This window comes from Rhinolophus hipposideros (assembly GCF_964194185.1).
Source record: "Rhinolophus hipposideros genome assembly, chromosome: 2".
In the NCBI taxonomy this organism is placed as follows: domain Eukaryota; kingdom Metazoa; phylum Chordata; class Mammalia; order Chiroptera; family Rhinolophidae; genus Rhinolophus; species Rhinolophus hipposideros.
Window position 1 is genome coordinate 50,332,978 of NC_138048.1, and position 27,574 is coordinate 50,360,551.

Consider the following 27,574-nt stretch of genomic DNA (forward strand, 5'->3'; position numbering starts at 1 on the left):
GGGCACTGGACAGGTGGGCACCTTGTGGTTTACTCCCCCACACCTGAGTCAGTTATCCTGCTGCTTAGATCCCAGCACCTGCTGTTGCATGTGATGTACAAGTCAGGTCAGTCGGTCCTAACTCCAGAGAACTTCACCTGCCACTTACTTCCTGTAACCCCGCGCTCTGTCGGTGCCTAGAATCTTGAGGCAGCAGGGCGGCCATCTGGAGCAGCCAGGCCTCCCATCTCTCCCATGCCCACAGCCTCTCTGCTCACAGTAGACATTATGCTGGATGAGAGCACCGCGTCTCACAGGCAGTGCCAAGGCATACGGCAGCCCTCTGGGAGAGGAGAGAAAAGCCAAGCAGGGCCAGGAGGAGGCTGTGGAGTACAGTTTAACTGCCTGGAAGCTGGTGTGAGAGCCTCAGGAGAGAGCAGTACCCTGCTCAAGGGTGATGGGTGAGAGGGGTGTTGGAGGGGAATGGCAGCAGGGAGCACAGCTCATCCCAGGGAGGGAGGACGGCACGTCCCTCCTCTCCACCAGTCTATGAAGAGCATGGGTTTCAAGCCACAGCAGGCAGGAAACCACCCCGCACAGGAAGTCTTCCCAAATGAAATGGCTCCAATCGCACAATTCCTTCACTCTCTGGCCTCAGAGACCACATTGGTCAAAAGCCTGTTTTAAATTAACATGGTTCACTGTCAGGGGTAATCCCCCTCCCCAACATTTTATTATGAAAATTTCCAAACCAGCAGCCAAGTTGAATTATACAGTGAACACCCATGTACTCACCACTCACATCCCACCATTAGGATGTTACCCATTGTTTTATCTCATATCTATCCACCCCTAGATCCATTCATCAAGTCATATTTCTAAATGCATTTCAAAGTGAGCTGCACATATCAATGCACTTCAGGGGTAGGTTTTTAAATACTGATCTAGCGCTCTCCAATGGCTCGTACATCATCATACCATCCCGTAAAGCAAAACTGCACAAAGCAGAAGGCTTGGTCAGCAAAGACAGTACTCAGGCCAGAGGGGCTGCTTTGCTGGATGTGGTGAGTGTTGTTTTTCTTCCTACTCTCATTGTTTCTTCCCCTTCTCATTGTTTCCTACTCTCATCATTTTCTTCCTACTCTCAAATATAACCCGACACAATGTTCCAAAGTGTCCAAGGTTTGGAGAGGAGGTAGCATTTTATTCTGCTGAAGACTTGGGTGTGGGGTGAAGTGTATGTGTGCTGCAGGGAGAACTTGTACCCCGTGTTGACTGGGCATCTACCATGTTGCCCCGAAAATAAGACCTAGATGGACAATCAGCTCTAATGTGTCTTTTGGAGCAAAAATTAATATAAGACCGGAGATGATATGATATGATATGATATGATATGATATGATATGATATATGATACCGGGTCTTATTTTACTATAAGACCAGGTCTTATATGATTATGCAATCATATAAGACCAGGTCTTATATTAATTTTTGCTCTAAAAGACGCATTGGAGCTGACTATCCGGCTAGGTCTTATTTTCAGGGAAACACAATGAGTGAGAATGATGGCAAAACAGGCAAAGGTGCCTGCTGCTCTTGTACTTTCCACTGGGAAGGTTGATCAGCAAGTAAACCAGCTGCTTTGGGTACATCTGATCCCATAGAGGCCTGAGAGCTCCAAAACCCACCCCGATGCTGGCAGGTGAGGGGACCCCAGATCAGGAGTCATGTAGAGAGTCAGGAGTCAAGGGCAGAAGAGAGTTGGAGTTGATGATTCCCCAAAGGTCACCGAGGTTTCAGGGAAAGGGACAGGACTCAGGCCATCCCTGAAAGTCTCATAAGCCACAACACTTGAACACAGCAAAAACACAACAAGAAAGAATGTTGTACAAAGAACCTGGAAAGTAGTCAGAGCAGAGATCCCAGCCCACTTCAGTGGGCTGAGCAAGCAAGTGGGAGCTGCTGAGGGGCTGCGGGACATTAGAAAATCCTTATGCCTGTGGCTTTGGACCTCAAATATTTGGTGATTCCAAAGCAAAGTCCCAGCAAGCCAAACAAGGAAGGAAGCCGCGGGCTCCATGCTTCGAAGAAGAGCTGAAGCCACCTGAAGGCTTCTCCTCAGTGACTCCCCCTGGTAGCCCTGAGTTCGTTTGTCGGGTAGTTGATCACCTTTCAAAGACAGCTTAAAGCAGCGATGACAAAGATGTGGCACATGCTGCCATGTCCCCCTTCACACCTAGTGATGGAATTCTTTTCCAGAGAGCCTGGGAGGGGCCTCAGAACCTTCCTCAACACTGCACTCCCGGCAGGTTCTATCAACTACTGGGAGCAGTGCACAAGGTATGACACCTTGCCATATTGGTTTAAAGCTTCCAAGCCTCCTTTAGAAAGCATAAGCCACATAGCACGTTAAAAACTATGTAGGTCTGGTCACATTTTATCCTAATCCATGTCTCAGATCCTGCAATTGGGCCTCAATCTGCACGTGTGGGGATTTCCCACATCTCTGGTCTGCCCTTGGCCGCTCCCAACATCCCAGTAGGAACACGTGATATTAAAATGACGAGGGTCATTGGCCTTGTCCCAAGGATCAATAACCTGCCTATCAGTAGAACTGAATGGGGACTGTGAACATGATCCTGGCTAACAGTACACAGACGCCCTAAGCAAGGAGCCCTCATCGAAGCAAAGCTCATTTAGAATGCTCCCCCCCAACACCTTGGCAAAGTGAGTTGATTTTAATGATGCCTGTTTAATATTGTGCAGACATAAAAATATTTTCATTACACATAGATAGGGATATTGAAGGGCATGTGAAAGCACTTTGTAAGCTGTGAATTGCTACATGGCCAAGTTATTAGTAGTACCACCTTTGTTAGAATGATTGACAGCTAAATGGACAGGAAGTTGTAAATGAGTCCATTTATACAGCTCTCCTTCAGCACAACAGTGCCTGTGTGGGCTGGGGGCCAAGACGTGGCCTCCTTGCCTCCTTTTATAAAATAGAATGCAGGCTATTTAGAGGAAGGGGTGCCCTTGAAGCAGGCCGGGAAAGAGCTGACGGAAAGAAGGAAGAGGAACCAGTGGCCTGGAAGCCAAACGGGACGTGAGAGGAAGGCCCAGCACCAGTGTTCTGTAGAGGTCAGAAGGGCAATTCTACAGTGGCTACTGGGTTTTGCTACCGTCAGTGGAGATGGGAGGGCAGAACCCGGCCATTAGAGAGGCGAGGAAGTGGTAACAGTCTGGATAGGCAACTCCCAAGTTACCTGGTTGAGCAGGGAAAGGAAGCAATGGGAAGGACAGGGGATTTTGAAGGAGGAATATATTTGAGCATTCTTCTGACTAAAGAGAAAGATCAGGAGATAGAAAGTTTGGGGGGAAATGGAGGGATTGAGGGAATGGCAAACTCTAAATTGATCACAGTGGAAAGAGATGTAGTGGGAGAAAGGGAGAGGATGGGCTGAGGCGTGAGGGCTGCGGCCAGAGATGCTACAGTTTTCAGACCCAGCCGTGGAGTTCAAGGTCACGGCGGATCAGCTGTGTGAAAGGCGGAGGGACTGCGCTGGCACCAAGTTCAAGTCTGCCCTCCACATCCACTCTGTCACCTTGGGCAAGTCCCCAAACCTGTGTAATGATCTGTTTCCTCATCTATCAATAAGGACAATGCCTTCCTCGTGGGAATGTTGTGAGATGTGGGGGTTATTGCAAGCAAAGCCCCTCACATGGTATGTGGCACAGGGGGGCGCTCAGGAAATGGTAGCTGGAATTGCTGGGATTGCTACTGGAGCTGAGCAATCAAGGAACACGGAGACCAATGCAGTGGACAGCGTGGCACAGGGCAATGCAGGACGCCTGGAAGGTAGGGCTTGGGGAAGAGGGAGTGAGCGTGCGGTGCAATGTAGGGGGTGACCAGGAGGTCAGTAAGTGACAGGGATGAGGACCATGAAATGGGATGTCACAACCTCAAAGGAGGGGAGTGAGTTCAGCGGGGTGGAAAGCAAAGCAGGGAGCACTGAAGAGCAAGGGGAGTGCGGAGTAGGTGGTGGGAAGCGGTCAGCATCCCCCAGCACCCTCCCCACCAATGCTCTCAGGGACTACCAGTTTTAGGCAAAGGGGGGCCTGGGGATTCCTGTGTAAGGCTGAGGATGAAGAGAAGCCTGCTTACCCTGGAACGTGGGGGGTGGTGAAGAACAGAGCTGGGATACAAGGACACATTTGGAAAAGGCGGCAGTAAGTGGTTAATGTGGGGCTTCTGGAACCTGTACCTGGGTTAGCCTCCTAAATTTGCTATTTACCAGAAGGAATGGATGTTTAACCCCTCTGCACCTTCGTTTCTTCATTTTTAAAATGGGGCTAATAAAAATGCCCCCCTTATAGGGCTGTGTGAGTTCAATCACTTAACCAGGATAAGGCACTTAGTGTTTGGCATGTAGTAAGTGCTCAATAAATGCTAGTGAAGTTCATCATCATCATCGTTGTTGTGGTTATAATGGGAGTGAGGGGAAGGGGTAGCTTGGGGTACATCTTCTTGGAGGATAGGAGGGGAGCACTTTCTGGGAGCTCGGATCAAAGATTTTCAGGGTGAAAAGCTCCCATAAGGTTACCTAATCCAAGTCCTGCCTGAAAGGAGAACACCTGACAGAGAGGGCCCCCAGAGCCTTGGTGGGGAGGTTGACACACAAAGGTGCCTGAGATCCTGCTTGGGAGGCTCCTTAAGGTGTGTCAATGTGTAGCCCATGAGGGAGGGAAGCAAACCCGGCCCTCAGCAGGAAGAGGACAGCTAGATGTCTGAGGCATGGCTATGGGACCCTTGGCAAATAAATCATCTCTCCACAGCTGCTCCAAACACAGTTCTCATCCAGCTCGGAACAGAACGCACTGTGGCTTCCCTCAGTGGCAGCTTCCGTCCCCTCCGGGAGTCCATTCTGACTGACAGGGGAGGGCTAAGCTCAGTTCCTGAGACAGGAAGGACACTTCCCTTTCCCTTTTCTCATGGCCCTGTCTCCCTCTCCCCACACGTATATATGGTCACTTCCTCTCTCTCATTGTTTCCTCTCAGTTCCTGCTTCTCTCATAGAATCCCCTTCTCACCCTCTCCCGTTGTCTGTAGCATCTCCTGCACTCACAACCCTCTGTCTGCCCCCCAGTCTCCCCCTCCTCTTTCTCTTCCCCTTTTCTCAGGAGACAGCTGCATAAACAGGAAGTGGTTAAGAGAAAAAGAAAAAGGGGTGTGTGCGGGAAAGCCTTTGCTTCTTTGGAATATTTCCCTGTCACTGAAGTCTGGTCTTGTCTGTGTTCTGGACACCTCTGGGTGGAACCCTGGGCCCTGCTCCTGGAACTCTCCAACAACCGTGCTAAAAACAGCAGGAACCCAATTCAGAGCCTAACTTGCTTCCAGCCATGGGGGTCGGTGTGACTCAGGGGCCCAGAGAATCTGCTGAGCCAGGGGTTATGGCCTATCTGTCTGGGGCTTCTGAACAAGGGGAACTCCCTCCTAGGAAGTGCTCTTCCTGGTTCTCTGTTGACAAGCAGGTTAGTATTACGTAACAGGCCCTCCAGTGTCCTCAAGTGTTCCTGCTTGGCCCATGCTGCCTGCCAATATTCTCAGGGTATGTCCGAGTCTGATCCTTGTGGGACTGTGCCCCTGTCACTACTTTGTCTTTCCCTCCCGTGCACTGGCTTTGGTTCCAAAAAAGTAAAGAACAGAGCTTTTTGAGATGCACAGGATATGTTCCCCATTCCCTCGTAATGAAACTTAGCCTGGCTCCAGGCACTTCAGCAAAAACGAAATGAACCTCCAGCACCAAGACAGAAGTCACTCTTGACAAGTGGTGTACTCACCAGGGGCTTCCTAAGCTTGTAAACACCACGTTGTCTTGCCAAGGATGAGTTAGTTACTGACCAGAGAACCTGCCAACTATGGGAAGCTCCTCCCACCGAGAAAGCACAGCACTGCTCCATTAAACACCAAGCCTGAACTTAGCTCATGCAGAAAGTCTCTGACCAACTCAGTGCTTTCCTTACCACTCTGCTTGAAACTACTTGGACCTGCTCGGCTGGGGACATCCTTTCTGAATGGGTGCCACTGTGCAATCTCAGCTACCTCCTTTCTGGCTCTGGGCAGCGGTCCAGTTTCCTCATCAATAAAAGAGGAATAGTGCCTTGTATATCTTACAAGATTGAGGAAATCCTTTGTAAATGTGTAACAGAAATGTACAGTGTAAGCACTTCACTTGGATTATCTCATTAGTCCTCCCAATAACCCTACGCAATGGTACAATTATTACCCTAATTTTCCCACCGATGGAAAACGAGGCATGAAGAGGCCAAGCAATTTATTTGAAGTCCCACAGCAGCTAGGTGTCGGAGCCTGGATTTGAACCATATTTGTTCAGCCCCGGAGCCCATCTTCCGAACCACTACACTTAACGGCCTCTCCAGCATAATCCAGTCAGGATTAAATGATAAAAATTAAAACAACACATAGGATGAATACTCAAGGTGACCCAGGCTGTGGTATAATTAAAAATGTGTAACAGACCCATCCACAAGGCTGGCTCTTTTAAATAACTGAGCATTAAATCACTCTTGGCCTCCATTTTCTTATCTGTCAAGAAAGGGTGGTAGACTAGGTGAGCTCTAAGGTTCCTCTCCCTCTGACATTACTGAGCAATGTCAGAGTAGGGAGAAATCTGAAGAGCCTGGGACGGGCTCCAGGTAAAGCTACAGGTTTGGAATAGTAGATGAGAGAAGGCATTTGGGGTGCAAAAACTAGCTTGAGTTCATTTGTGAAGATGAATAGAGAGAGTGGGCAGCCTGCAAGGGATGTATTTGAAAGGGAGAGATAGGTAACAAGGGGGCTAGATATGGGCCTGTTGGATGGATGTGTGGATGAATAAATAGATGCATGGGAAGGAAGGAAGAAACAAGAGGGAAGGAAAGAGGGAGGGAGTGTAAGGAGAGTGATTATGGAGGATGGGGCCTGAGTGCTAGACGGAGGAGTTTTGAGTTTATCCTTTAGGCCCCAAATAGCCCAACAATACACTTATCACTGAGGTGAGCTGAGAGCCTCCCCTGGACCCTACAGCATTCTCATGGTTGATTTCCCATTCGATGGTCTTCCCATTCCCCAAGTCACTTCCAATGTGGCCTCCTTAATCATTGTTCTGAAATGTAAATTATACGATGACACTGTTTTTCTTAAAACCCTTTAATGGCTCCTCATCACTTAAAGTATACCTTCTATTATTTATACTTTGTGCACAACATACAAGGACTTTCATTGTCCAACATCCCAACCTGCCTCTGGGGTCTCTTCATCTGTTCCTGCTTCCCCAGATACCCTGGGTTCCGGCCATTCCAAACTACTCACAGCCTCTAAAAGGTGCTGAACATTAGCATAGTCTTGTTTTGAAACAATCTCTTTGACTGCATTGTGAAGAGCAAACAGACTGGTCTGGGGGTAGCAGAGGTGGAAAAAGATGAATTTCAAAGAAATATGAGAGGTCAGTGGACAAGACTTAGTGGCCGATGGGATGTAGAAGTTGAGGAGAAGGTACCGTGTTTCCCCAAAAATAAGACTGGGTCTTATATTAATTTTCTCTCCAAAAGATGCATTGGAGTGTATTTTCAGGGGATGTTTTATTTTTTTTATGTACAACAATCTACATTAATTCAAATACAGTCATGTCATCTTCTTCTGGAACATCGTTATAACGTACTAAATGCGTCTGTCTGGCTGACGATCTTAACTGGGGCTTATTTTCGGGGTAGGTCTTATTTTGGGGGAAACATGGTAGGAAAAAGGACGGTTGCTGGGTTTCTGCCTTGCACAACTGGATGAAAGGTGGAGATAGGGAAAATCAGAAGAGGACTGTGGTTGGCAGGAAGATCATGGTATCCGTTCGAGACATCCTGAGACTAAGGTGCACTTAAGTGGAGATGTCAAGAAGGCCAGTGACGAAAGGGAGCTCAGGAGTAAGTCTGAACAACATGAGGGGTAACAGAAGGTGTGGGCTTGATGACATTCCCTAGAGAGAGCACAGGGAGAAGGTGGCTAGGCCATCCCTAGGACAATTCAGCACTGAACCAGTTGCTAGAGGAGAAGGACCCTGCAAAGGAGACTACAAAGTTGTGACTAAACGTGGGGAGAAAGCACTTCAAGGCGGGCATGGTCAGCAGTGTCAACTGCTGCTGAAAAGTCAGGATGAGGGCTGAAAACATCCATTAGATGTAGCAGGACAAGGCCATTAGGGATCTGGGAAGACCTATTTTGGTAGAATCCCAAGGCTGACTCCAAATTGAACTGAAGAGAGGGCTGAATGGGAGGGGACAAATAAAGACAGTGTAGACAAATGTTTTGAGAAATACAGCTGTATGAATATGGAGGAAAGAGTGGGGCAATGAGTGGGGTAGGCGATTGAGGGTGTCTTTATCCTATTATTTTCCCTTTTTTTTTCCCTTAAGATTGAAGAGACCTGAGCGTGTTCTATAACCGACCAGAAGACTTAGTTAAGAGAGAGAGTGTAATACATAATCACTTATCACATGGATATATTTGTTTGTTGACTCGTTTGACTCTTCTCGTTAGCCTCCACCATACAAAATCAGACTGTGTATAATTCATGTTTGCCCAGTGACTCACTAGCATGGTATCAGGCACAGAATATGCTCAGAATATGCTGATGGTTGATGGAGGCTGTGAACATCATCAGGACAATCCTGAGGCCCTGAGAAAAGACATCCAATGCTGGAAATTAGAAAAGGAACAGAAGCATTATTGATGTTTATGAATGCCAATGTGATGTTTGAGATATTTCAAATTCTTAACACATGTCCCAGAAACCCTGAGACTTCAGGGTAACAGGAGGAATAAAGGATAAAGACTTCTCCTTCCGTGGCAGGACATGGTTACAGTCAAGCAGAAGTCACAGGCTTTGCACCCCGCTACTGTTCTTGAATATTGTTCAGATTTCTCTAGCAAAAGACTCTTCAGAGATGTGAACAATGACGCATCCTGAGTCTCAGGGCCAGCTGCCTGTCTGTCCTTGGCTTGGGGTCAACGAACCAGCACTGACAAGGTCAACGGAGGGTGCTTCCTAACAGGCGATTCCCTGACAAGCCCCTCACCCTTTGCCTTCATTTCTTGCACCACACGGTGCATTCTATAGCCAAGCAGCAAAATAGGACCACTACTGAATAAATACGGTGAGGTTGTTTACACTGATCTTCCCCAAACCTCAACATTACTTTCTGAGATGACAATACAGGCTAGAAAGCTGACTCTGCTAACAAAGGCAATAGAGGCCTCTCAAAAGGACAGCTCTGCCTTTCTGATTTCTCCATGCTGCTGCCCACGCTGCCCAATCCCTCTAATTACCGCTGCATTTGACACGGGAGCTGCAACGAAAGGGCTTGGTCTCTGGCCCAACACTATCCATCACAGGGAGAGTAAAGCAATGAAGGGAAGATGGAAAAATCCCATGTTCTTTAATGAACTCACCTTTCCAGTTTCAAAGACGTCTAGAAATAGCTGAGTGAGATGAAGTAAAGGACCCCAAGAACACTGACTCAGAAAGAAAAACAGAAGGCCTGTGGCCAAAAAAAATAGCGATACCTCAGATCAACCTCTTGAGTTTGGCTAACCCGGCCCAATCCACGGGCAGTCACTTCCGGGGAAATGTCAACCACACTTAGGAGGACATGAATTTACCACCCTCTGGATCACTGCAACAGGATGAGAGGATTACTATTTTCAGCCTGGAAAACTGTCACGTTGTTGTGGTTGCTTGGCAGTTGCCATATTCCACCCTCAGTTGGCCACTGTTCAGAGCCTGGTGCAGCACGCCCAATGGACAAAGCTGGTTTGGAATGTCACATGAGTGGGCCACGCTGAAGCTGGGCTTCCAGGAGCCCAGCCAAGCCACGAGATAGCAGGAAGCAGCACCCCCGGGGGGTGATGGGAGATGGGCTTTTCTTGGGTCAAGGCTTTGGGCCAACACTGGTGGGGAGTGTAGCCAACATGCCAGTCTTCTCAGCCACAGCCGCCCCCACATGATCGGATCAGTAACAGCCACATCAACCTCTGGGTAGAGTAATAACAACTAAATGAGATCCTCATGTCAAGAGTGTTTTATGAATTAAAACAGGCTAACAAAGGTTCATTTAAGTGGGTTCAGCATAATCAGTAACAAGAGCCAGATACCTGCTGAACACTAAGAGAAACACTCTGGGCTTTTCATCAGACTAATAACCATAGGACGGGTACCTCAGCCAGTCCTTTGGTCCACGAGTGTCCTTCAGCCTGGTCTACTGTGTCTTATATAGCTTTACGTAACCCAGAGACACTTAGGAAAACAGAGACTAAATGCTTCCTAAAAAGTTGACTGAAATAAACAGCACTTACTTATGAAGTAAGACTAGGAAAATGTGGGCTACATGCTTAGATGGGGGCAGGGAGGGCTGAACTGATAGTTCACATACTTGGGACAGGTCTCAAGCTAATCAAAATAAGTAAAAATAAGGTCACTATTTACTGGCAAGGTTCCCCTGGCCTGTATCTATCATCAAGAATAGCAAGGAGCTCTAGTCGAGGTTCTGGGCCCGTGTTCCCAAACACAAGCAGGTAATACACATTTGACCTACTGTGTGTGATGGGTGGTATTACAAAGGGCATGACATGCGCATAATCCCACTATAGTGCTTGCTCATAATGAGCGCAAAATACTAACAAATTAGCCTCCGTTTGTTTCTAAGGAAACTGCCTCAATATAGTGAAAAGGGCATTAACAACGATTCTCCTTGCATCATTACGACATCTGCCCATTGCTAAAGGCCAATGCTGTGATATCAAATAACACAGCAGCCTGGGAAGTATAGTTCTTTAGGCTGGGGATGATGGGGTTATCTGGTCAAGACTTTGGGGGGGGGGTTGTTGGGGAGGGGGTGATAGGAGGCCCCCTCCTCCAGGTCAGAGGGCAAGAAGCCAGGCTCAAGAAAGGGTCCTAGAGAAAAGAATGAAGACTTCTAGCAGGTCAGAATAGCTCAGAGCACATTCCAGACACCAGGAAGCAGTTGGACCTGGGTGGAGCTCTGAAGCCAATGTTCTGAGAGTCACAGACACTCACCCCAAAGGAAAACAGGGCTCCTTCCAATCCTGCCCCACCCTGCCAAAGGCACCGAGCAGCAGAGGCCTGTAATCAATTATGTCACAGTTTCCAGAGTCAAGAGCAAACTCAAAGTGACAGCTCAACACCCAAGAAATGGAACAAAAGCTGCCTTAGGAATAACTCTTTGAGTCACCAGAGGTCTCCCATAGTTTTCAATTTAACTAAGAATGAAAAATGTTCTAACATGGGATTCTATAATATCAAAAAGCTAATACCACCCAAATCTATACATGACTAAGATCTTATCTTTGACATTCACATGGTCTTCCTAGGATTTTCCTTTGCTTTTTTAATTTCATTATTTCCTTCACAAGCCAAACTTCATGACCTTAAGGACCAGGCCTGAAGTTCAAAGGCATGTGCAGAATACTCATCACACAGAGTCCTGTCTGCACACCATTCCAAGTAGAGACAGAAGAGTGGTGAGGGGAGATCCAATGTTAAGATCACTCCATTTTCCACAATGACTGGTGAATTGTTGCTTAAGATGTTTCTAAAAACGATCTCAGCAGTAAGCAAAGGCAGTAAGAAAATTCCATTCCCAGAGCTAAGCTCAGAGCACAGAGCCAGGCAAATTCTCACAATGGCTTCCCGACACCCTCTCTCTTGTCTTTCAAGACCTCATGTAAATCTGGATGGAGATGGCATAAGCTTAAATGATTCCTATCTTCCTTCCTCAATCCCAGAAAGTTTCTGAGATGTGGATAATTCCAGGGACCCCAAAAACTTAGAAATTAATCCAACTCTGTGCCCATGGCGCCGAGTACAACACTTGGTATACGAGGAATGTTCCATGAGCTCTAGCTGAATGAGAAGAATGCAGCAGCCTACCTAAAACAAAATAACCCTCAGTGAGAGATCATTGTTTCCATATCTGTAGCTGCACTGTCCAAGACCAGATACTTATTATGCTCTGGTTTTTCCAAAGAGATTTCTCCAACCACGAGCTGCAAGAAGCTGGCTGACTCCAGAGCTGAGCAGCCCAGCTCACCTAACTCACAGGCTGGTCTGAAAGATGCATTGTTTCCTTACATGACAGCCACGAAATTTTGGTTCCGTTTTGCCTTTCAAGTGAACTTGAGCATTGTCTGGATACAGATGGAATTTCTAGAGAATTCCTAACCATAAGATGCTTGTTGAGAACTTCTAAAACCAATCTATTCTGAGGTCATGAATGTGTCTACTGCTTATCTCTGTGTAAGAAAATGTTCTTCCAGGAAGGGGGTGGGCAGGTAATAACATTTATTCAATACCCTTGGTGGAGAGGCAGCATGCAAGGAGCTTTACAGTACTATCCTATTTGATGCTCTAGGGTCTTTGACAGATAAGAAAATCTGTCAGAGAGGGTACATGAAGAGCTCAAGGTCACAGAAGCAGGAAAGGGCAGTGCCAGGTTTAGAATCCAGATTTGAACATGCACTGTTCACAACCATTCCGGTAAATGGTCCTCGGTAGAAGTATCTTCACTAATTACAGGTATATTATTCCTTATAACCATAGCTCCTGAAGAATTCTGTAACAAATTCTGTTCTCAAAGACACCCCATTTGGAGTACTCCAGAACAAATCTGACTCTTACGGCCTTCGCAGTCATGTGTATAATTAGAATTTATATAATACTCGATAAGGGAAACTGTTATGCAGGATATGCCTGTGAGGGAGAGGGGCCCTTTATCTAGCACTTGGGCAATCATGAACAAACTGAACAGAGGTTAATATAAACCTGAAGAATTTTCGAGGCTCTCCCACCTAAGGCACATAGTGGTAGCCATTCCACCAAAAGACCCCTTTCTTTGGAAATTAAATATGTCAAACCTTAATTCACTCAAAAGGCACATGTTGAGGCCTTTGTCACGGAGCCACACTCAGTATGGTCCTGTAACAAGTCATTTACGAAATACGCACATTGCAATGGAGTGACAGAAGGTACTGCTGTGATCATAGCCCCAGGAATGGCAACCACGCTGCTGGTTCTGAGTGTGAAAATCACATTTCTGAAAAGAACAGTATAAATATGGTGAGAAGTACTTTTATAAACATATCTGGGTAACTGTTGCCATGGGAGGTGTTTCATTTGGTGAAAAATAAGACGTCCAGAAGGAGGCCATAAGATCAGAGGCACTTTTAACTGGAGAGATTTAACAGAACCTCGTGAAGCCTTCTAGAAACCAGCAGCCCAGACGCAGAACCTGTGCTTAGATGCTGGCTCTGACCCCTAAGAATGACACCAATAGTGTCACTTGAGTCACTCTCCTTTTTGTTATATTTGAGGGAGAACTACAGATGTCCCTTGACCTCTAATTACCTGACACATATTAAAGAATATATACATAGACATACACACACGTGCACATATATACATGCATGTGTACATGTGCTCACGTGCACGTGTACACGCACACACATACACACACAGACAAACTGGCCAAATAGCCTGTTAGATGGAGTAAAATATAAGAGAATTTATTTACTTGTGGAAGCTCACAGTCATGAGACCAAAAAGGTTCTGTTCAAAATTCTATATCCTATTTGGTTTAAATTGTCTCAGTATATGAAACCCAAGAAGTAGGCTATTAGCAAATTATGCAATGTACCCCAGTGCAGTCATTTTAGTACAGAGACTGCTGAAAGCATCGGTTGAGACTGATTGCAACAGTTTACCATAATCGAGTAACTCAAATCCCAGAAAACGCACTGTACGGAAGCCAACAAAGAACAACAAAGTTTGAGCCATAATATTTTATTATGTTAAAAACCACTAAACAGCTGTTTAGTAGTGGGACTCTGAAGGGGCAACACTTTACAAGACTAAAAAGAATAGAAACGGTCAAAATGGCCCCGTAAAGCTCCCTTTGCACACACAGGAATAGTCTATGGGTAGAACTGTTCTCTAAGTTCTGCTGCCTCTAGAAAGCAGAGGGAGACACAACAGCCCTGACTGGACACGCATTTCCATGACAGGGTGTCACGAAAGTAACAACAAAGTTGTTCAGTTGCTTGCAGATCTTAGTCTGATCTGCTTCACTACTAATTTTTATGACGTATAACATACCACAAATGTGCAATTGCTCGCATTTCCCCCTCAGTCCAGTCTCTTGGCTGGGAGGTGGGGCAAGGGCTATAAGCAGAAAGACCAGAGAGAAGTGGAAGGAGGTTCTCTAGGATGTCCCCACCAATTCTGGCCCTGGCTCTGCCTCTGCCCCCGTCTGAAGACAGACCACAAACCCACAGTCTCCTTGTAGGGACAGGCAGCGGGGAAAAGGGATGAGAAAGACAGAGAGAAAGCTGAAGTCAGCTGCTTATGACTCTCTGAGTCAGCATCTTCAAGACCAGAGTGGTTATTGGGAAATAAGACTTCTCTCCCACAAAAACCCCAAATGTAACAGCAGCCCAAGAGCTCAAAACTAACACACCCAATTCCAGAGTGGGGGCCCCAAGCCAATGACGGGTACCAACGAACTGGGGGCTGGAACCCCTGTCCACAGCTGCCTCTTGAACAAGCTGTAGTGTTCGAGAGACAGTGAAAGAAGAGCTGATGTACAAGGAGCCGCTGCCTGGATGTGTCAGACTAGGCTTTAAGTCTTCCCTCAACTATCCAAACAATAGTGGCCTCACTCCAGAAACTGCTTTCTCCAGGAAGACGTGGATAGCTTCACGTTCAACTCATTGTTGCTTTCTTAGTGAAATGGTGGAGGAGCGTAATTGGGGGTGTGATGGACAGTCAAACGGTCCTAATCAATGATGGAGTAAAGTAATTCAACTTCAAGGGCTTCCTAGCACATAATATTATTTACAAAAAGCAAGATACAAAATTGTATACAACCACAAACACACACACCAACTTAGAAGAAAAGTCTAGAAGGAAAAGTACTAACCTCTTAAAGTACAAGTGATGGAATTAAGAACAATTTATTTTATGTCTTTCTACCCTTCAAAATATTCTGGACCTCCGAAGAATCCTTCAGCTATCTGGAGCTATCACTTGACTGAGCACACAGTGTTGGAAAGGAGGCATCCGAGACAGTGAGGGTAAAGGGAGTTTCTTGTCTGGTAGCCAGATGGTCCAAATTAACCCTCGTCACCCAGAAGGGGAGAAACGGCACGGAATGACCACACATCCATTGGCTTCCCTGTATTTTCCAAGTTTTCTTTAAGAATGTGTATGGCTTTTCCAGTTGGCGGGGGGTTGGGGGGGGTAAAAGACACCCTATCTCAGCAATCCGGGGAAGTTAATGATTGGAAAAAACATGCATGTGGGAGCCCCAAGGGCTTACTGGAACCTCCCAATTCTCTACCCAGGGACACGAGTCTCCCAAGACTGCAGGACTGTATGAAGTGAACGGAGGAGGAGAGAAGAGCACCAGGGGTCTGGCAGAATTCTGAAATGCAACATTAGCTCAGAACTGTGGGTTCTGGTGGTTGAACAAAAAAGCTGCATATTCACTCAGCTACAAGTATTCCTGTTTCCAAAATGTCGTTTCCCCTACTGAGGCCACTCACACGTCATCTACTAACCCTCTCTCCCCAGCACCTCCAGGCTCTGTTCTGTATTCACAGGACTGAAACATCTGAGAGAGGGAGAGGAGGCACCCACCACACACTGAGCCCTGTTTGCTGCCCAGCACCACGCCAGCTCCTCTGTCTATGTCTTCTCCTTCAGCTCGAACAGTAATGCAGAAACAAGGTGTGCTAGGCCATTTTCAGGGACAGGAAAACCAGAAATCCAGAACAACCCAAGCAGAAGGCTGATAAACTGTGGAGATGGAATGTACATGGGTTGTCTGACATGGAAGCCCTGGCTCCTAGGCAACGTACGCACAAGCAGCCTTCTGGATAGAGACCTGGTAGAGGATTATTCCTGACTCCTCAGGGCAGAGGAGAGACAGTTGTGTGAAAATATTTGCTCGTAAGTTTAAGCAAAACAAAACACTTCTGAAAGCCAATGGCAGACACTGCCAGGCTTCTTGGAGCCTTGGTGGTGGCTGCTAAAGGGACTAGAAACTCCAGCCCCCCCATGATGGGACTCCTTAGGCAAAGCCCAGAGATTTATAGGGGGCAGGCCGTCCGCTCCTGCACACCGGGCAGCCGCTGTGGCTGCCACTGAAGCCACTGGTGGTCAGGGAGTCCTCCTTTTGTGCTGGGCGCTTTACATGCATTCTCTTATTGCTCACAACAGCTCTATACCCAAAGGAACACACGCAGCATGTGTTGTTAACAGACTCAGAGCTGGGTCTGCCTGATTCTAAGCACATTTTCTGCTAACCCAGACAGAACCATCCAGCTAATCCCGATCTATCATCCCTTTGACAGGGAAAGAGGGGATGCCTGTTGCATGTTCAGCACATCAGATCCTAACTCCTCTACCTTGCTTACTCTTCTACGACATTTATGTGTCCTGCACTTTCTGGAACAATCCCAATGTTGAACACGTGGGTCCCACTGCACCCAAGGGTGCACTTATAACTTGTCTCCTGGTGCATTCGGCTCCAGAAGACCTCACTTGCTAACCCGTGTCTGTGCAACCCTCAGCACTTGTTTCTCCCATGGACGGATGGCTACTCCTCCAACAACAACAGATCATTTATATGTTCTGATTTGCTTCATATGTTTGTGCTTGATTTTCCCTGCTATACTCTATGTGCCTTTGAAATCATTACTTCCAACGGGAAGACCCTTCTCAAGGAAGGAATCCTAGAAACAACAGAATACACAGCAGAAGTAACTATAGTCCTGCCTAAAATTGTTCTGTTTACTCTATTTACAGGTGGCATGCTGTTGGATGGAATGACACTTCAGAGACACAACTTTCCAGTACCTCATCAGAATGCATCTCCCAGAATGGGAACTGCCACACTGTCATCATGTAACTGGAATCCATGTAAAGCCTGATGCTTAAATTAAAAAATTTAAGCACTCAAAGATTATAAACTAAAAACCGGGCTTGGCTAGAGTTCATTCAAAAAATTAAAAATCTCCAAATATTGGTAGTCAAGTCAACAACGAGCTCAATACTATAACATGATTGTTTAACAGAAAAGAAAAAGTGAGCACATTGTTAGGATGTGTTCATGGAAGTGGAATGTGCAGATCACAGGAAGCAAATGTTCCGCTGAGCTCTGGGATGAGCCCTCACTACCCAGGACAAATAACATGTCTGATTCTGAGACGCATGCTCAACAAAATGACAGAGCCCTGAGAGAAGGAAGGGATTTGGTGTCCAGAGAACAGAGAAACATAAAGAAGTTTTCAGATGTTGGTCATATGGAAGACGGAGGCTACAATGGGAACAACTGGGTGGAAGTTACTGAGAAACAGTTCTCTGTTCAATATGAAAAGACACTTTCAGATCATGTCTGTGGGAGGCAGGATATGGCCCCCCAAAGATGTCCAAAGCCTAGTCCCTGGACCCTATGTCTGTGTTACTTACACAGTAACAGGGACTTTGCAGATGTGATTTAAGTCAAGGATCTTGAGATGGGGAGAATTTCCTGGACTATCTTTGTGGGTCCAACATAATTGCAAGGCTCCTTATAATCGGGAGTGTCAGAGAAAGAGACGTGACAACAAAACAGAAGTCAGAGTCAGAGAAAGATCTGAAGAGGCTTTGAAAGTGGAGGAAGGTCCTACAAGCCAAAGGAATGCAGATGGCTTCTAAAAGCCGGAAAAGTCCAGGGAATGGATTCTCCCCAGAGCTTCTAGAAGGAATGCAGCCCGGCCGACACCTGGATTTTAGCCAAACAGCATCCATTTCAGACTTCTGATTTCCAGAACTCTAACAGAATAAATTTGTGTTGTTGTAAACCTCTAAGTTTGGGGTAACTTGTTAGAGCTGCAACAGGAGATGAATATAACCACTACCAACCCCAGTGAGCTCTCTGTCCCAGGAGGCAATTAAGAGGTAGAACATCTACCCGTCAGGAGTGCTGTGCAGGCAAGTCCTGGGTGACCCACGACAGACCCCTCCAACTCTGAGAGTCCACGTCATATGGTGGAGCCTTCTCCTGCTTTTATATTTGACACACTGGTCCCCATTCCCAGGCTTGGGGGTGGGCAAGACCTGCCCTCATCTCCTCCCAGGAGGACAGTGGTAGGAGGTGAAAGGCATGCTTTGAGGGATGTCTGAATAGCACCTGGGCCCGCGCCTGGCTCCGAGCATAAGTGCTTGCCTGGGGTGCCTACCTGAGCAGAGGACGCCTTTGTTCCTGGCACAGGAGAAGTTGTCACACTCGCAGAAAGGCCCGTAGATCTTCCCAAACTCACTCTCGAAGCAGGAGCACTGGTTGCAGTTGCACTCCCCACGCCCGCTGCACAGGGGCTTGCCCTCCGCTTCCCGGCACAGGTTCTGGTACCCGCTCTGGTTCTCCCCTTCCTGGCACTCGCACCTGGTGCCCAGGTAGCTGGGGTTGCACTCACACAGGCCACAGACGTAAGTCCCATTCCCACTGCATCTGGGACTGTCGGGCTCCAGCCCCACACTGCAGCCGCACTTGCAGTTGTAGGTGACCCCCACCTCCAGGCTGTCCCGGAACCCCACAGGACGCAGGGTGAACACTTGCTCCATGTGTTTGTCTGGGCAGCTCCGGGCTTCCACCGACACCTCAAAGGACGCCTGGGCAGAAAGAAAAAAGAAGACACTGTGGCCACGGCGAACCAGAATATCTGCACTGGCCTCCCAGTCACCCAGGGGCCCAGCCCAAGAACAATTCCTCTGAGGTGCTCGATGGAGAACTGCCACGGGATCCAGTCCTGTCCACGACACGCATGCAGAACCCCCACTGTGGCCGAAGGAGAAAGTGGCCCCGGTCAGCCAGCGCCCTCATTGTATGGAGGAAGAGAATATTCGGGCATGCCAGCATTTGACGGCATTGTGCTTGGCTCTTGAATGTTTATTCATTATCTTTTTTAATCCTCATAACCCTCAGGAAATGGGCTTTGACAGGAAGGGAGAAAGATCCACTCAAGGTTACCCAGTTTTTCTTCTCCACTTCCTTTGCACTTCTATCCTATCCTCTTCCCATCTCCATTTTGAAAGTCATTCATTCAACAAATACGTTCGGGGCACTGCCTCTGTGCCCGGCACTGTGCTAGATGTGCTCTCTGAACCATGGGCGCCGAGGTCCAAGGATCCCTCTGTAGAGTGTTCCTCCCTACAGGAGAAGGGACAAGAGGACACAGGTCCCTCCCAGCGTATCTGCCTCCTTACAGCCACACCTAAAAGGACCTGAGTGGTCCTTACAGCTGTGTCTTTCATAACCAGCCCATGGGCCTGAAGTCATAAAAGAAGAGTGAGTCATCATGATGAAATGCTCCACACATGTAGACAGACTTTCTTTTTTTCCTTCTCTCTTTCTTTCTCTCTCTTTCTTTCTCTCTCTTTCTTTCTCTCTCTCTCTCTCTCTCTCTCTCTCTCTCTCTCTCTCTCTCTCTCCCCCTCCCTCCCTTCTTTCCTTCCTTCTCTCTCTCTCTCTCTCTCTCTCTCTCTCTCTCTCTCTCTCTCTCTCTCTCTCTCTCCTCTCCTCTCCCTCCCTCCCACCCTCCTTTCCTCCCTCTTTCCTTCTTTCCTATTTTTCAAAAAGCATGTAAAGAAGTGTTGCTAACTCCTGAGCTTCTTGTGGGTTGCCTTGGAAACAGGCAACAAGGTGGACCAAGCTGGCAGATGGCAGTGCAGGAAAGATGCCCGTTAGCTGCCCACTCGGCTGGAATGTGGGGACAGCAAGGACACGCTCGATGTGATTGTCCCAGGAAGCAGAGCACGACCCCTCGACCTCCCCTCCTCCCACTGGGAAAGGAGTCGCGTGAGGTTAGAATCATCCAGCACTGCCCTGAGAGCAGGGCTCTGTGGAAATGCACTGACGGAGCTGGCACGCCCTGACCAAATGCCGTCCTGCAGGGCTTCTTCCCTGAACGGCGGTGCTCCCCAAACAGACAGAGGCCTGGGCCCACTCCAGAAACTGACTCACACTGTCTGGCCCGGATGTCTTTATTTTTCAAAAGTCTCAGATCATTCTGAAGCTCAAAATGGGTTAGAAATCACTTAGCTATTGCTATTCTTAATTCTATTATTTGGGTTGGGATAAAGCTGATTTTTAAAAAATAATAACTGGCTTTACTGGGCACTCTTTAGGTAATGATGTGTACTTTTGGAGAACACTGAAAATACTTTTGTCTGAACAGTCAGCAGATGCCTATCACTTTGGGATCTTTATTAATTCTAACAGGCCTGCCTTCAGATTCTGTGACACTGAGGGACACCCCAGCTTGAGGGCGGGGGTGTATGAGACTGAGCAGGAGGCCAGACCCAGCTCTCTGGAGCTAGTCCTGCTTGGCAGAAAGCCATGGCTCCAAAGAGCTTGACAACAGATACCCAGGAGTCAGCGTTAGCCAAAGGGTGTCACAGGAGATGCTGTTGGACACGTGATCTAAGGACGATGACCAGGATCCAGGGTCAGAGGACACTGGGAGAACCAAGCCAGCTTCACACAGTAGGAGCTAGCCCAACCCCACCCATGTCTACGTGGGGGCTGGCTGGAGGCAAAGGGAAGAATTGACCAAAACAGGTTCAGGACTAAGTTCCAAAGCCCTGAGGTACTTTGGCTCTCGAGGTAAGGAAACAAGATGGGGGAACTAAAACCTGCCTTGTGACAACACACACTAATAGTGCCAGGTGCCGAGCACCTATGTGAGCCAGGCACTGCGCAGGCATTTCCATGAGCGTCTCATTGACATGCCCTTAGAAGGAGGCATCCTCATGGACCAGAGAGAAAACGGGGCTGGTAAGTTAGTGCTGGTCGCACAGCTGGTGAGAGGTAGGGCTGAGCCTGTGCTCTCCTTGGCATATCCCCTCTTGGAAGTGGAAAAAGAGGCAGGCACCCATTGTCCAGATCTGGGTACAGTGGGAGAGGTGGCCCGGCTCACTGTGGGGACCCCAAAGGTGGTGGCTGGAGGCTTCTCCAAATCTTCCTGCCTTGGCTAGAGGTGATCTGAGCCCACACATGGAGAGAGAGGGGTGCTCACCTGACTGAAGCCACCCATGGGGCCACCAAGAATGCAGAGGTGAACATACTTGGAAAGTAGCCGTACTAGCTCCGTGTCCTACTTCCCATGGCTACCATTTTGCTGCACTTGTTAAATGAAAAGCCCTGGCTCCCAAACGTGTCTGTGGGTCAGAACTGGAATAAACTACAAAGGAGTAACCTGGACCAAGAGTTAGAGGCATTTAATTATTGACAGACTGGGGGGAGTGTCCACCTGTGAGCATCAGCTTCCCCCAGGAAAACTTGCAACAAAGGACAAAGTAACGAAAGGGAGAATAAAATGTCCCAAGTCTTGCCAGTGCGTTCTGCTTGGGGTAAGTGGAGAGGTTAGCGGAGCCCCTGACTGAGCGCTGGCAACTGATCCCCCCGGATTTGGAAAGGCTCACGCCCTATCTCGCCTGGCTGGAGGGAGCAACGAGCACCTGGCTTGTAAGCAGGTCCCAGTGGCCTTCCTCGGTCCTCGCTGTCCGGGCCCAGCAGCCGGGCGCTCAGCGGCCACCTGATGACCAGAGAATGGCTGTGTCTATTTCAGCCACTGGGCCTCCGGTCCTGCTGAGGGCACAAGAATGCTATAAAAAGCACTCGGAGAACAGCAAGTAAATCTGATTTTCAACCCTTCCTTTCAGAGTCCATTTCCCTGAGGGATCAGGAAAGAATCTGGAGAGTCTGGCAGGCGGCGGGAATGAGGCTTCTCTTCCCTGATTACTGTGGCCTCCAACTGATACTGAAGGCTCCCCAGTTCCCGGAGACTTTCCATTCTCCCAGTCTGAGATTCCAGAGGAAGGTCACGGACAGAGCAGCCCTGCTTCCCTCCCAGTCCTGTTATTTAAACCTCATTGGGATGCGCCTGGTTCCCCAGCAGAGCTGCTGGCCTGATCCACCCTTTCAAAAGGGCCACCCGGCCCCCACCCCAAACCCACCAAACCCAGAACTGTGCTGATGCCAAGTCCACTAGGAGTGCAGTGAAACAAAGCATTGGGCATGGGCCTGGGGTACAAAGCCCCATAGGAGGGGACAGGAGCAGGGACGCCGTGGGAAGCCGGGGACGGGCTCATTGGGTCCTTTGTACCCGGCGATGGGGCTTGCCACACAGTCAACCACTTGCATACTTATTTGTCAAAGCCGGTCCGTGAGAAAACCGACTCCCAGGGCAGGGCCACTCAGTCAGCCCTGGTTGGTGTTGGGACCAGGGCAGGAAAATTAGGGAAAAATCTGAAATCACTGGAGAAAAGAACCTCATTGGATTTGGGGCTTTCAAGGTTTTCTTTATGTAATATTTCTCTTTGCGGACAGGCGTCCTTTTCCCTAACCCTCTACCACCTCTCCTGAGTCTTGCCTGAACAAGATCTCTTAACACGGAGAACAGAGAGGAGCCTCTGGTTAGAAGTGACCACAGACCTCTGCCTGCTCACCCTCACTCCCGCAGGAAACTTTATTTATGAAGAGGTAAGCCCCCCCACCCCGGCTGCCACTTTAACCTAGCTGTCCCTAGGCTGCCCCACACATACCCTCATTCATAGGCCAGACCCCGAGACACCTGATGACATTATACCTTCTGCTTTCCCTAATCCCTCTGTCCAGGCGAGTCCCAAGGCCCTTCAGCTGTTCTCTATACCCCTGCCTAGCCCCTCGCCATTCCCTGACCCATCCATAGCCCTTGCAACTTCCGGCTCTAAAGAATGGAACCTACGTGCCAGATAACAGCCAGACACCTTAGCTTTGCACACGTCCTACCAGTATGGCCTGCAGCCCCGCTCTAACCACCCTCCTCTCAGCCCCCAACTCACGCCTCTCAGCTGCTTCACATTGGGAACAGGGCCATGTTCTTTCACAAGCTCACAGACTCACCTGCCCACTCAGGGGACCTGCCCACCCTTCCTTTCTGTGTCTGGAAAACTCCTACTCATGCTCTGAGCCTCAACTCAAACAGCACCTCTGCAATGCAGGGCCCCTCTTCCTCTGGGCTCCCGAAGCATCAGGCCCCGCTTTTAGCACCACACCCGTCTGTCTCCCTGCAGGGGGTTAACTCAGCTGCATGTTTATTTCTTCCACCAGATCTGTCCTTGGGACAAATACCAAGAGAGAAAATACCCACATACTCAGTAGCAAGCCTGCTTGCCAAAGCCCAACTGTAAACTCCTTAGGGAAAGACAGTTCAGCCTGAGGAGAGGAATAAAACTTTCCCTTCCTGGCCCAGGGTTAAGAAAAGCAGACTAGTCCCAGCTGCTTTAGCAAAAAGGCAGTTGAGGGAAAGCCCCCCAGTTCCACCCACCAGGGCCGGCTACGTGCCCATGTGCTTGCTTCGTTTAATGCTCTGCTGTTGTCATCTTGAGATCCTTAACAACTCTGGAACAAAGACCCCACATTTCCATTGTGCACTGGGCTGTGCATATCAGTGGCAGGGTCTTCCTCCCACTGCCTCTGGGCCCTCAAAGAGCTCGCCTCTCGTGGCCTGGCACGGCCCTGTGAGCAGCAGCATGCCTAAGACAGATGAGCGGCCGCTGCTCTGCCAGCCTGCCCTCCGCCACAGAAAATCAAAACCCCACAGCCCGCGCCGTGCAGCCTGGGGCCACGTGACCAAGCCCCTTGGACAGCAAGACAACATGAGAATGTGGAGAGGAGACCAGGAGCCAGCACGGAAGCTTGTTTCGGGGACCACTGCTGTTTCAACGGGGCCATGGCCCCTTGGATCCCAAGGCCGGGGGAGGACGGGGGTTGCGACTCGCCTTGTGGAAGAGATGTTGAGGGTGTATGGGAAAAGCAGCCTTCTTTCTTTACTGTTTCAAGTGCTCTACAAATCATCCCAATACATCAGAGATGTTTTCACTTTTGTGAACAACTGTCACTTACAATCGTTTTCTGTCTTCTGGACAATGTCTCTTTATCCTACGGTATCTCAGCAAAAAATGCAATCTGTATCCTAGAGCGTGTGTCTGCACATAAGCAGCAATGACACCACCTTTGGCTTCTTTGAAGCTTTTACTTCCAAAATGCATGAGGTGTAAGCAAAAAACATAGGCTCTGTGCGGGCTTTCAACCACAAGGTTGCCAGTTTGATTCCTCGACTCCCTCAAGGGATGGTGGGCTGCGCCCCCTGCAACTAGCAATGGTAACTGGACCTGGAGCTGAGCTGCGCCCTCCACAACTAAGACTGAAAGGACAACAACTTGACTTGGAAAAAAGTCCTGGAAGTACACACTGTTCCCCAATAAAGTCCTGTTCCCCTTCCCCAATAAAATCTTTAAAAAAAAAAAAAAAAAAAGGAAAGAAAGAAAGAAAGAAAAGGAACACACAGACTCTGGCCTCAGCAGTTTCACATTTGATTCTGGTGCTTGGGGCTCACCAGCAGTGGGACTTGTGGCAAGCTTCTCAGGCCCCTCTTGGAGCCCCAGTCTTCCTCACCTAAAATGGAGAAGTAATGTCTCCCGTATACAGCTGCTGTAGGAAGTGGAAGAAGTAGCAGCAAAGCCCTTACCGCAGTGTTGGCCACACTGTAAGTCCCCAGGGCATGCCAACTCATGTTATTCCCTCCATGATAAGGAGCCAATGACTAGTGAAATGAGTTTGAAATCAGTTTGGAGTGAAAAGACCTGGGTTTGAGATTCGAGCCTGCCACTGGGTAGCTGGGTGATCTTGGGCAGGTCACCACACCGCCAAATCTCAGCTGCCGGCACAGAGTGCAGCGCTGCCTTCCCCACCTGAGCCACAGGCAAGCACACTGAATGGGGAAGGTGCACAAAGGCACACAATAACTGCGTCCCCTGCATGGAGGCCCCTGGTCTGTTATCATCTGAGATGAGCCCTTTGAAATAGGATGACAGAGCAGAATCCTGGGCACCACAGAGCCAGGTAAAGGTGGTGCAGGGTGCTGGCCTCAGAGCCCAAAAGCCCTGGCTTTGAACTTTCATTTTGCTACTTAATGGCTGTGGAGTCTTGGGCAATTAAATTCCTTTTGCCTCAGTTCTTCTCACCTGTCAACAGGAGTAACAGTATCTACCTCACAGGGAACCGGTGGAGAACAGAGCTAACTTACTCACTGTCTTATTTGTTTCTAGTGCTTCCAGAACTAACTGCATGTTCCTCTTGGATCCACTAGGAATCCCAATATAACAATCTTATAACAATCTTATCTTTTTGGCTTAGGGTGGCATAAATTGGCTTTGGTTTTTTGCTTCGAAAAAGAATTCTGATTTTATGTTATTATCAACAAACACCAGTTCCTTTGACCTTCTTAGTTTCTAGACAATTCATCATGACCTGTCCTTTTAAAAAATAGAACTGAACACAGAACTCCAGATGCAGGCTGAACCACCCAAGGAAGAGTGAAACCATTATCTCTGGGGTTTCAAAATACTTCTGTTCATGCACCCTCAACTGGCATTATTTTTTTTCTAAAAAAAAGCAACACTGTTTATTCACATGGAGCCTTTGACATTTAGAATCTGTCAGCTCCTTTTCTTAAAAACTACCATTAAACCAAGTTCCCTCCAGCCTACTAATATTCTGAATGAAATGCAAGCTATCAATCCTGATGATTTCAACACAGCTCAATTTTGAATAATATTTTAAATCTTGGTTTGATAAGATAACCTGTTTCCTCCAGCTTTGTGATCTTCCCATATTTCCTAAGTCTTCCATGAGCGCAACCCAAGCCAGTAATAAACATAAACAGACAAGAGACATTTAGAACCTCAGTCGAGTCTTCCGGTTGGACACTACCGGCCCTCTTAGAAAGTGTGTTTACTCAGCTTCACATGTTCCTGACTGTCCTGTCATCAACCCGCATTATTTGTCTCATGCATAAGGATGTCATCAGAAATGGTCCAGAGGCTTCCTGAACCCAGGGCTCCTGTGTGCGTGTGCTGCACATCTTTCTCCCTGTTCCACGGTACCTTCTTCTCCAAGTCAAGGGTTCCTTGTTTGGGTGTTTTTCACCCATCATTCTTTAGCTCGCCTGACACACTGCACCAAACATTCCACCCACAGATCTGTAGAATTCACTTACACGTTGTTTTTTCTGGTTATTTCTGCCTCCTTCCATTTTTCATAACGATCTGTTTAAACCCTGTGACTATGAGGCTTTGTGTTTTTAAAAAATCATCAGGATTGATTCATCCTTACCACGAATCAAAGCAACATAAATATACAACAAAATTGGACAAGTACTAAAAATAAAATTTCATAGGAAGTGTCTCTAATGAGATGAGGCTTTCCTCACCCAAATAGTTCATGTATATGTAAAATAATGTCACTTATCACTACGTAAGATAAGGACCAGCATCAATTCTATTCCTACTTTTTATTTGTGTAATTAAAGCGCTCCCTCCCAAAAAACTTACATAAATAGAAAGATGGGACTAGAAGTTTTGTTATAGCAACCTCATCGTATTCCATGAGTGCCTTCTCAGTGAAATGCCAACGTCATCATTTTTAATGATATAGCTGACAACTTGATTAGGTCCTCTTCCCACCCCATCCCCACCTTTTATTTAAACAAACAAACTTGGGGAAAAACTGTCTTAGAAGAAGGTTTGTTACCCAGTCATTAGTCCTTCACTTTCTCAACATCGATACCATACTTTGAATTGTCTCTTTGGCGGGCAAAGCACCACAGTAATATTTAGGAAGAGTGAGATGTACCCGTATGCTTGTGTGTCGCAAAGTGGGCGAAGGGCAGTCATGCAAGGGAAGGGAGGAGAGGATCTAGTATGGAATGTGAGAAAACCCTGGGAGACTGAGGTGTAACCAGCTGTGCAGTTACACCTGCGTCTTTTTTAGCGGTTTCCCTGGAGTCCCGGTTATAAGTCTGCTTATATCCACCTTGTCCATTGTTAGTGTTTCAGAACGTATCGTCAGCTATTTTTAAGGTCCCCATACTTTTTCTGGTTCCAGTCCGATCTTTTTAGTGGAAGAGAACTTCCCCCTCACTGAATGAAACTGTCAACAAAGCAAATGAAATGTCAACAATGAAATGAAACTGTCAACAAAGCAAAGACTGGATCTCGTGATCTGCTTTGGCAGCAGGAACCTCCCAAAGATGTGCGGCTAGCTCTCCATCACCACTGCCTGCTTGTGTGACAGTATTTCATCTGTGTTCTCATCACCCATATGTCCTCCTCTCCCAAGTCACTCGTTTGGCACACAGGTACACATACGAGGTTTCCTCCCCATCATTTAATTATATCCAGAGTCCATGCAAAGCATCTATGCCCTTCACTGCTGTAGTTATCCATTTCATCTCATCAAACAGAAGTGGATGGATTTCTTCCTATTTTACAGAAGGGAAAAGTGAGGGTTGGATTATCTGAGGGACAGAGCAAGCTGTAGAAAGCTAGGAATGAAGGCCAGGTCTCTTAGATTCCTGACCATACTTTCCCACCTGATTTCATCCCTG

At 47.8% G+C, this 27,574-nt stretch overlaps 1 protein-coding gene across 2 annotated transcripts in view; it reads right to left on the minus strand.

The window, feature by feature from the left end:
- ITGB5 (integrin subunit beta 5) overlaps nt 1–27,574 on the minus strand; it is a 123,920-nt gene that overhangs the window by 16,086 nt on the left and 80,260 nt on the right. For both annotated transcript variants that reach the window (XM_081024733.1, XM_081024734.1), the window contains exon 10: nt 18,326–18,755. In XM_081024733.1, coding sequence (XP_080880859.1) covers nt 18,326–18,755 — 430 coding nt within the window. The remainder of the gene's footprint in view (nt 1–18,325; nt 18,756–27,574) is intronic.